The sequence below is a fragment of the Chiloscyllium plagiosum genome, chromosome 16 (assembly GCF_004010195.1).
Source record: "Chiloscyllium plagiosum isolate BGI_BamShark_2017 chromosome 16, ASM401019v2, whole genome shotgun sequence".
Taxonomy (NCBI): domain Eukaryota; kingdom Metazoa; phylum Chordata; class Chondrichthyes; order Orectolobiformes; family Hemiscylliidae; genus Chiloscyllium; species Chiloscyllium plagiosum.
Genome location: NC_057725.1, coordinates 8,988,747 through 9,000,104, shown reverse-complemented (window position 1 = coordinate 9,000,104; position 11,358 = coordinate 8,988,747). Strand labels below are relative to the sequence as shown.

Sequence of the window (11,358 nt, the reverse complement as noted above, 5' to 3'; positions counted from 1 at the left end):
GCAAGCTGCATCTCTTCACACCCTGTAAAAGAGCTGGCGTGAAAGTAAAGCATACATCGAGACTCACTGTGTGTAGTGAAAGGGACACCACACACTGCATTTTCATTCTGGGATTATACCTCTTTGCAGCTGACAGCGGAGCCCAGTAAGAATGTACATGTACAAATTTCAGAGATCTTATGAAGTAAAACTCTGCTTATGGATTTTTTTTTTTTAAAAACAGGGACAGAACTTAAATAGCAGGTTCTGGAACAACTTAAGCAAAACTGTACAGACAAGATAATTTCTGATTGCTAAAGCTGAATAATGCAAACAGACTGGAGGAGAAAAATCAATTCAATAATTAGATTAGATTCCCTACAGTGTGGAAACAGGAGCCCACATAGAGGAAACCCACACAGACACAGGGAGAATGTGCAGACTCCACACTAACAGTCACCCAAGGCTGGAATTGAACTTGGGACACTGGTACTGTGAGGCAGCAGTGCTAACCACTAAACCACCATGCCACTCGCAATAGCTTGTAACAACTCTAAGAAGCCAGTAAATTTTCTTGTCTCAACGTTTGCTTTCCTTTTTGTAGCCTGCAGTCCTTTTTTTCTTCAAAAGTTCGATTTCATAGGATGAGTTTACAGCTAAACTAAAAAAAGGCAGGAAAGAGCTCAACAGCACCACCATTGCGGTTAAGCAAGAACCTATGTCCACCTAAAGCAGTGGCCACCAACGATATTGCAACTCAGAACTCAGTGAACAGCAAGTAGCTTGAATAGGTGTTAAAAGGTCCAAATAGCATTAAAAATTGTGCAAACATTAGCCCAGAATTTCCACTATCCAATTGGCAGGCAATAGTTCACCCATTGGTATTTACTTTGTTCTGACAAAACATCAAGCTGTGTTTTATGATGCACAATTATCCTAAACCAGGTACAGAAGCCACTGAAATTTAAAATGCTTGAGGCAACTAAGGCCGCCACAGGCTAAAGACATCAGGTCTGGTCGACAATCGAAGATCAGTTATAAGTGGTACTCAACTTCAGAAGACACCATCCAGAATTCATGTCCTTTGAACAGCAAAAGGAAGAGAACATTGACCAATTTGTAGGTAGATTCAGAGGGAAAGGGTGTGATTGCAAATTTGTGGCAGCAAAATGAATTGACAAAATAGTATTTATCCCAGTGGAGGTGTTCAAAAAGACATCTTGGACCAACTCAAATGTCACACTGTGAGAATGCTACCACAAAGCTGATACAAGTACAAAGCCGATACAAGGACAAAGCCATATTAATCAGTAGACAGAGTCCACATGTAATGACTAATCTGTTCACTGTGATTTTTGAGAAGATTTGTAGCTCAGGTTGAGGTTCAGGTCATAAGTTTGCTCGCTGAGATGGCAGGTCTGTTTTCAGATGCTTCGTCACCATGCTAGGTAACATCATCAGAGAGCCTCCGGCAAAGTTTCACCAGAGGGTCATTGAAGGGACCAAGTATGGTGACGAAACATCTGAAAATAAACCTGCCAGCTCACTGAGCAAACTTAAAACCTGAATTTGTTCAGTATTGGCATGATAGCCAGTGCAGGCAAGCCGAGTAAGCAATGCAGATGTTACGGTTTCATCACAGAAAAGACCCAGCTTCTACAATGTAGGCAGGGCATCTGACAACAGAAGACATTGAAAGCTGCTGTGCAGTAAACAAACACAAAAGGTTCGACACCATGGGGAGGCACATTCAAGACTCAGGGAGAAACAGCCATTCCAGAGCACGCATCAAACAGCGGGAAGACAAGATTCACAAAATGTTCCACCAAGCTACAGAATTAGACCAAAAGAATGAACATGATCACTGAGGCACAAAGTGAACTGCCATTCAGCCTGAGGAGGTGGGACTATAGTGTTAATGTCACTGGTCTTGTGGTGCAGAGTTCCATACTTATGTTTGAGGGAAAGTGTTTGAATCCCAATATGGCAATTAGAATTCAATTTTAAAAAAACTAATTAAAAGCTAACCTCATGACAACTGTGCAACCACTATTGACTGCTGGAAAAGTCCAACTGGTTCATTCATGCCCTTTAGGGAAAGAAAGTGCCATCCTTACCCAGTCTTGCCTACATGAGACTCCAGACCCACAGCAATGTGGTTGACTTTTACCTGCCCTCTGGGCAATTAACACTTGTCAAGAATGAAAATAAAACAACATTTTAGCATAGTGGTCCCAGCAGAAGCTTTTGCTATTGTTCTAGAGTCAAAGAATTACACAGTACCTGGTTACATGCCCATTGTTGTGCAAGTTGACACAATCTGTCGACATATTGAAAACTTGTACATGCAATACTGTCCACTTTGCACACCGACATGTATGTATCCACACAAATGGCAAGAAATTATTTGACAAGCTGACAGCAAACCAACTGACTGCTAAGACTTAGGGCTTCTATCCCTGGGATTCATTAAACTTGAGTGCCTCTGAATAAACTCACCACAATCACCCCAAATTGTGGACACCAGGGGTCCAATGATCATTTGTGTGCCAGCATGCAGGGCTCTGTTCTTTGACACCAATCATGGGCGTATTGCCAAGACAGTGATGAGGACCACAGACCCACAAGGACCACCATTGGAAATGCAATGCTTACAGTGGTAAGAAGATCACTTAGCTCTACTGGTCAATGGGTTACAGGACACAATGTGACATGAATAGGTATAACTGCACACTTCATCTCACTGTGGACAAAATATCCCTACCTGGCATTTCAAAAATGTACCACAGCCTCCAGCGACCACCATAGCCGAGATTAAATAGTTCAGAGAAATGCTGGTGGTAACTTTCAGAGGCATATACATTTGTTGCTTGTTGTTAAAGTACATTCAGTTACAAAGAAATGTAAATAGTCTGATTCAGTATGGGTAAACCTGTAGTTAGAAAAATGGAGAATGTTGTAATATGATGATATATACTTTTAAGGGGGTACACCTTAATCTATTGTCAATTACTAACGCCTGAAGACAGGATGTGGCATGTTAGTCCCTTGGCTTTGAGTCAAAGGAAATAGCAGTGGTCAAGGTCAGACATGTGTTTCACAGCCTCCCAAGAGAGGATTATTTGTTTATAGTCTAATCTTCAAATAAGAAAGCCACAGTTATTTATGTACTAATTCTTGTGTGTTATTGTTACATCTACGTCTAAGAGAATAACATAACACTATCCATCCTGGAAGATCGGATTCGTAACTCAATCTTTTCAGAAGCTGTCCCTGTGTTCTACATAAAGTGGTGATCACTACATAAATTAAGTGCTGCATCACATGGTGTTCCTTGTTGACTGCTTTTCAGTGGACCCTGATCCCCGAGACAGCAAATACTCTACAACTGGCCTGTTGTAACCCCAGCTTCCCTTCAGCTGTACAGGACAGTCAGGGTAAGATAGTGCATGCATCTGGGTGTCAAAATCAATTGATTGTATGCCTTACTTAAAAGCAAAATACTGCAAAATATGGAGATCTGAAATAAACAGAAACTCAGCAGGTCTGGCAGCATCTGTGGAGAGAGAAACAGAGATAACTTGTCAAGTCTGATAAGCCTCAGCAGCAGAATTTCTGCTTTAATCTTTCAGCAAGTTCTGAAGACGTGGGTATTGGAGTCAAAATGTTAACTTTATTTCTCTTACTGCAGGTGCTGCTCGATTCCAGCACTTTCTGCGAAAGTGTGTGATGATGAGCAGCCCATTTTCCAGAATTGTTGAATGTCCCACACTTCTTTTGCTAAGTGCAGGAACATCAGAACATAAATGAAAGTGTAACAACTTTGCCAGGCAACAGCAGGTGGTACAAATGAAGGTGTGTGTGAAGTATGAAAGAAAGTAAAATGGAGCAAGGGAGGAAAAAGGCAAAAGGGAAACAAGGAGAGGAGAGTGAACAGGGACTCTGGAAAGTAGCATAGGAACAAACTTCAAAGGAATGATTTAAAAATATTAATCTGAGCTAAATGCAAGGGAACCGCTCATTCTTTTTACCTGACTTCCATTTATTGGGATGAAAGCAAAACACTACAAATGTAGCAAATCTGAAATAAAACCAGAAATTGCTGAGTAAAGCTCAGCAGGTCAACTTAGCTTCTGGAGAGAGAAAGAGAATTCATCTTTTGTATCTGATATGACACTTGTTAAGAGCATATTGGACCTTGTGTCAGTGTGAGGGGTTATCTTGTGCTTTACTTACCTTTTAGGTCAGTGAGCACTTTATGAGGAGATCTATTGTGTGCAGATACTTAAGTAGTTTTCTTTGTATGTGTAGCAATAGAAGATACTCTGTTGTAGAAAAGGGAAAATTTATAGTGATGGCACAGCAATTGGTGTGATAGTTTCAGTTAGGAAGAAAATAAACTTTTACTGATATATAGTGTCTTTCATGACTACAGCACAACTTAATTGAAGTAACTGAAATGTATTCACTATTGTACTGTTGGAAACATGACTACCAATTTGCACACAACAATCTCCCATAGGCAGCAATGTGATCATGTCCTAATGCCTGGCGTTCATTGAGGGAGGCCATTTTGCTAGAATAGCAGCGGTGATTTCTGTGGACTTCTTGGAGAAAGTGCCTTGAGTTCTTAAGTCTACCAGCAAGGACAGGGAGGACCTGATTTAATATCAAAACTGAAAGCCAGCACCCCCAGCGGAGCGAGCACTTCCCCCATTGAAGTATTAACCTCGATGTTCATGCGCAAGTCCAGGAGTGGAACTTGAACTAATTCCTGCTCTGACCCACAACATGACTATTACACACTGAGACATGGCTACAAGGCAAACTGGCTGTCATATGAAGAATCACATACACTCATAACATAGAGGAAATAACTTTTCTTTAAACTAAAACACGATTGTTTCTTTATTCAGTTTTCTAAAAAAAAACCTTTCATTATTGCTTTTTTTTAAATAAAAAATCTGCTCGGGAAAGATCACTTTGGCAATAGAAGTATCTTTTTGGCGAACAGTTAATTAGGAGGAGACTATTATTTCTTGTAATGATTTCAATCAGCCTCTTGAATGATCATGTACTCTCTTACTAATGACATAATGTTTCATGGTTGAATTTCTGCTCCTAATTTTAAACTTGTTATCAAACTATAGCAAGATTCCTGCTTGTTGACTTCAGTGACTAATCAGCTTTTCCACTATTTCCTGTGAACTAGAGATCACAAAAATCACAACAGCATCAGTATAGAGCATACACTAAGTACTTCATTGTCAAATCGATTATGTTAGTACAAATCAGTCTCTTAAGAAAAATGGTTTATTGCAGTCTTCTTCCACTATTGCCATTAATTCTAATGAAAAACAAGCTCTAATTAGCCTCCTATGCAATTCTAATCACTTTAGTTTTAGTCTAGTTATCTTAAAAAAGATTAATGTGTTTGTAGTAAAACACATCATGCTTCAGCTTAGAATACACCACCTGTACTGTCTTTGAACAAAAATTGCTGAAGTGATTGCAAAGGGAATCATTTTTAAACGCAATACTATTCTACTGTCATATATGTTGCACTTCTGCAACAGACAACTTTGCATTTTTATGACTAGTAACCACAGTCTCTAATTTTTTTTTTCGTTTTGTTCTGGTTTTTGTGATCTGCTTCTCAACCTTGAAGATTCGTAGGCTTTCTCCTGCAAAATAAAGAGAGTGAAGAATTTAGATATTGTCCTTTTTGAAAAGGCATCATCTTCACAAAAGACGTGTCAGAACATTTTCTATCCCTGCTTTGTACGCTGAAATGAAGCCAAGATTACTGTAAAAAGAGAACTTGTGTTCAGATGATGCCTTTAACCTCACAAAACATCTCAGGTTGTTTCAAACAAAGCATAATCAGACAAAATTGAAGCTGAGCTATATAAAGAGATTCCAAGGTTGTTTAATAGAAGCTTGGAAAAAAATGCAAGTTTGAAAAAATGACTTAAAGGAGAATAGAAATCAGAGCAGCAGGCACTTGGAGAGAGTCTCAGGGCCGACTTGAAACACAGCTGCAATTCAAGGCAATTCAAATCAGTACTGCACTAAGAGGTCAGAATTAGAGAGATCTGAATATTTTAAAGCCTTGAGCTGGAGGATGCTACAAAGACAGGAAAGGAGGGGTGACATGAATGTATTTTAAAAACAGAATGAAAATTTTGAATTTGCTGTATTGCCAGATCAGAACTCAACGTAAGTCAGTGAGGCCATCACAACATTGCAACATGCACTGAACAGAAACAATCCATTGCTTATGTATGAGCAAGGCAAATGTCTCCGAGCTATTCCACCGCTTCACGACTGAAACATATTCCTCAAAAGGGTTATTTTCACGTCCCTTTGGTCTTTCTGTTTTCTTTTCAAGATTGTACAGAATACATAAACCAAGTGGGTTTTTAGTTACCCTACACAATAGAGAATGCTTTTTTATTCAAATGGAATGCAGCACGAACTATCCCCTTAATGATCAGCCCTGCATATCTGTTTTGAAGGTGCTAGCCAACCCTGGAGCACAGGCAGCAGCAGCTGGCTTCACCATAACACCCGAGACGTGATTCTGAGAGGGAGCTGGTCATTTCCAGATACAGACTCAGTCCTCAATCTGCATGCACAGACTCTACAGTGTGAATTGTTGCATGCTGATGCTTAATAGAACCATAGTGTATTTTACTCTTGTCCTCGGCTGAATAATACAAAAAACAAGTTTGGTATGTCTCGCTCCTGTGGCTGAGTTCAGCTAATCTGGAAACCTAAATCGAGTTCGGTCCCGCAATGTACAGCATCATTATCTAGGGAGCATTTTGAAACGAATTTATAACTTGTATAAGATGGCAGGACGATGGAGGGAAGTGGGGGTCACCTCAGTAGCCTAGATGACCAGAGTAGTGCAGGATAAAGCCAGGAGTGCTCATTCCCCAGACCAGCCTGTTATAGATCATGGAAGCGCCATCACCCTACCTACCTCTTGCTTGTTCAGTGGTATCTCTCATGCTGCACAGAACTAATTGTCTTTTACCTATGAATAAAAATGCCTTTGGTTCTTTGGCACTTTAGGTTTCACAATTACATGCATGTTTCAAAGAAATTTCTCACCTAATCTCCTTTGGTATTGATCCCTTACCATTGAGAATAATCTTGGCAAATGCAAGTTGTACTTCTTAACAATGTTTATTTATGGAACATCCTTTCCGTAAATAGACTTCACTACAAGCAATACCACACTGAGTAACATTGGTTAAAATGCCAAGAGTGTTCGGAGTTGTAATATGAAATAAGCTGCAGGGACAGAAACACTGTTAGGAGTGTACCTGTTACATATCTGAAACCAGATGGTTTGAGCTCCCTAACAAATTATATACTAATGTTGATAGAAAAATGATGTACTTGCTATTTTAGTATACTGTTAAAAACAGATTTAAAGTGTTGCTTGTTCTGTGCATATGTATCTTATGATTTAATCTCACTTTTTAGAATTATTTTCATTTGATATTTACAGTTGTTACTATTTAGTGCTTGAGCATTATTTAATTTTATAATTAGTGCAGTGTTGCTCATAATCCACTAACTAGGGCAGGAGGATAAATCGTCAGCCCTCGCGCTTGTATTATTTCTGGGCCTCTTATAGCTCAGGGGAGTGGGCGAGGATTATGGCACTTGGGGCCCGTGTTCTCAGGGCAGCCCAGACTCAGCCAGCAACAACCCTCTCTCAAGTAGCAACTGATCAATGCAATTTCACCCCCGCAAGTGAGGAAGTCCGAATCAGTGTGGAGAAGCTCCTTGTACCCCAGGCTGCCTCTCCCCATTGTTACCACATTGGAAAGAGCCAAAAACACTGGAATCCAAGGTAGACAAACAGACGGCTGGAAGAGCGCAGCAAGCCAAGCAGCATTAGGAAGTGGAGAAATCAACCAAGAGGTTACAACCAAAACGTTGACCCCTCCACTTCCTGATGCTGCCTGGCTTGCTGTGCTCTTCCAGCCTCCTGCCTGTCTACCTTGGAAAGAGACAGCAACTGATTTGGAAGAGCAGGCAGGGAGGTAAAGGTCTAAACCCCAGTTGGTCTGCGGAGAGAGAGAGAGGAGAAAGTGAGGACTGCAGATGCTGGAGATCAGAGCTGAAAATGTGTTGCTGGAACAGCGCAGCAGGTCAGGCAGCATCCAGGGAACAGGAGAATCTACGTTTCGGGCATAAGCCCTTCTTCAGGAATGCTGCGCTTTTCCAGAAACACATTTTCAGCTCAGCAGAGAGAGAGAGAGACAGAGTTAATGCTTCAAGTCCAATACAATCCTTCGGCAGAGCTTATTTATGGCAAATAATTAGAAAATCATAGAATCGTACAATGTGGAAACAAGCCATTCAGCCCAACAACTCCAAAGAGCAACCCACTCAGACTCACCCCCAACTCCCCACCTTATCCCTGTAACCCTACTTTTCCCATGGCTAACCCACCTAGCCTGCACATCCTTGGACTGTGGGAAGAAACCAGAGCACCCAGAGAAAATCTACACAGACACGGGGAGAATGTGCAAACTCCACACAGTCACCCACGGCTGGAATTAAATCTGGGTCTCTGGCGCTGTGAGGCAGCACCGCTGTTGTGTATTATCAGGGGAATTGAATACAAAAGTAGTGAGGTTATGTTTCTGTTAAACAGGCACTAATTTAATGATATCTGGAGTTCTGTGTACTGTATAGGTCACCTTATTTATGGAACTATGTTAATGCATTGGAAACAATTTAGAGGATATTTGCCAGAGTTGTATCTGTTGGAAGTTTGAAGAGCAACAGGCAACTTGGACTAAAACATTTAACATCCTGAGGGTCTTGAGTGTGGAGAGGACGGCCCCTTTTATGGGAGGATCTTGAACGGGGACCCAGTGTGTCTAAGTCAGCAGTCACCCATCGAAAGCCGGGATGTGAAAATGTTTTTCTTCCGAAGGCCCATGAATATTTGGAACTCTTCCTGAAAATATGGAAGCAGAGCCCTTGAATATTTTTCAAGATGGAGGTTGATAGCTTGTTGTGAAGCAAGTGGCTGAAATATTCACGGGGGTAGGTGGGATGGCAGATACACCAGTGATTGCACTGAATAACTGAGCAGACCTGAGGGGCTGAATGGCCAACGTTTGCCCCACCAACCCCCCCCCCCCCCCATTCTTATGTCTGTAAATAGTAAATGCTTTCATTGGCTGAAGGATCACTAATCACACAGTCCGACTTAACTTCAGTTACAATGGGTTGGCAGTAAAACCTGAGACGGCACAGGAAAGGAAAATATGGACACAAAGAGTGGTTAGGATCCTACATTGTGGTGGATACTGAAAAACAACAGTGTTCAAAAGAAAGTTGGATAAATACTTGGAGAAAAGAAAGGGGAAAAAATGATGGGGTGTGGGGATGGTAAGACAAGAGTGAATTCCTCATCAAAGGAGCTAGTTTAGACTAGATGGGCTGAATAGCCTCATCTGTGTTGCACATCCTATTCTATAGGGTGGGAAGAGCATTACAAAGGTACTCAACAGAATGCTCAATGTGGGATTCTCTGTCAATGCACACAGCTCTCAGAAAAATTGTTCACAAGGTCAGATGAGATGCACCAGGGTCCACATTCTAATGCTGTGTCACATTGTATCATGAGAAACTTCAGTGCTAGTCATCTTCGATTGATTTTTAGGACTCTGTCCCCTCAAGGACCTGAGCCACTTTTCTTGGCTTATTGCTGGTGGAATAAAAAGGCAAATTATGTTGTTTGGCACGCTAACGACACCACCAGAACTATGTTTACTTCAAAACTGTGTGGTGGCCAGTCATGTAAGCCTGTTAATGGCCATAACTGGTGAAGCAAATGCTTTCTGTGTACAAAGGCTGTCTACATCCTGTGCATTTAAATGCTGATTTCTGATCTACGGGACAAGTATGAGCAACATAAAAGGAAAATTATTTGGCACTGACAATTTCCTGCAAATGATGCTACAGGGAGGCAAGCAAACTAAGTGGAGCAATGGACTCACTCCACAAGAAAAGGTTACAGATTGGGCTCAGCAACAATTGTCAGAGTTTTACAAAGGGATAACAGGGATAGACCAATGGAAATGTCAGACAGCAGAGAAATACCTTTGTTTCTATGTTAATATGCAGCAGAGCCCATTTGTCCAGGATTAACAGTTTAACATATCACAGAATTTTCAATGTCAAAATATTCAATAATAGCTAGTGTTACTTCAAACTATTTAAAATGAGATGGTCTCTACATACTCAGGGTTGAAGGTGCATCACCAGTCCAAATTTCTTGAATAGATGTTGCAATTGTTTCAGAATTTTGACAAGATAAGCTGCCAACATTTTTAAGAAGTGGTTAAATCAGACTAATTACATTAGCATATGTAAGATATTGACTCCATTTCTTACAGTGATCATGTCAATGAAAGCAGGGCTATTAGCATACTTTGAATACACTTTTAAGTAATTCTGAAGACCCTTTAATGTCCTTTTGATGGATGCTTCCTGTTTAATTTGGACACAATTGAGCTTAACCAAATCTAATTTGGATGATTTGTTAGTAAATGGACAGAAGTGAATTTTCAGATTTCCCATCGGGCAGAGGTAAGGTAATAGCCAAGGGGAAATGATGGACAAAAACCTACTCCCCCGACTCCCCTGCCAACGTGGCCTTGGCTGTGTTTCCCTCGAGCTCCCAATAGACGGCGTTCAGTGCAGCCCTGAGAGTGGTAGGGTCAGATTAAACCAGCGTCCTATCACATGGATATTGGAACACTTTAAGTCTCTGGGCACCAGCCACATCCCGTTTAACGTCAGAGGTCCAGCCAGAATGGAAGCCAAAAGCTGACCATTCCACCACTTTTGTGGGGCAGGGAGGATTGAGAGTACTTCCAAAAACCCAGACTGCGCCAATGTGGCTTTAGTTCCCTTCTTTCTCCCACAGATCAGAGCTTTCAACATTGCTTCCATCTGGAATGGGAGTCAGACTCAGTCTCCTGTTTTGATGGAACATCAGATTTCATTCTGGAGGGAGAGATAGCGTTCTGCATTCAATCCTCATTCTTTTTTAATCACATGCTGGGTTTGCCCCTCTGAATCTCCTCTATCCTCCTCCAAGATCTCTGCATTCAATTAATTCTGACCTTCAGTACAGTTCCTATTTTAATCATTTCACTGTTGCTAGCAGTGCCTTCAATTGTGCCTAGACCTATGATTAAGTTCTGCTGATTAGAATTCCTTCCTTCAACCTGCCGACCTCCTCATCCTCACCCTTCCTCCATTAGGAATCTCCGTAGAACTTCCCTATTTGATAGTACTTTTGATCATGGTGGTGTAGTGACAATGTCAGTGGAC

General features: G+C 41.1%; 1 protein-coding gene across 1 annotated transcript in view; it reads right to left on the bottom strand.

Annotated features, from left to right (window-relative positions):
* Nucleotides 1–436: 436 nt before the first annotated feature.
* Nucleotides 437–11,358, bottom strand: part of luzp2 (leucine zipper protein 2) — a 196,704-nt gene continuing 185,782 nt past the window's right edge. Inside the window, exon 9 of the mRNA XM_043705424.1 lies at nt 437–5,663. Within this exon, the coding sequence (XP_043561359.1) occupies nt 5,592–5,663 (72 nt within the window). The 3' untranslated portion in view covers nt 437–5,591. The remainder of the gene's footprint in view (nt 5,664–11,358) is intronic.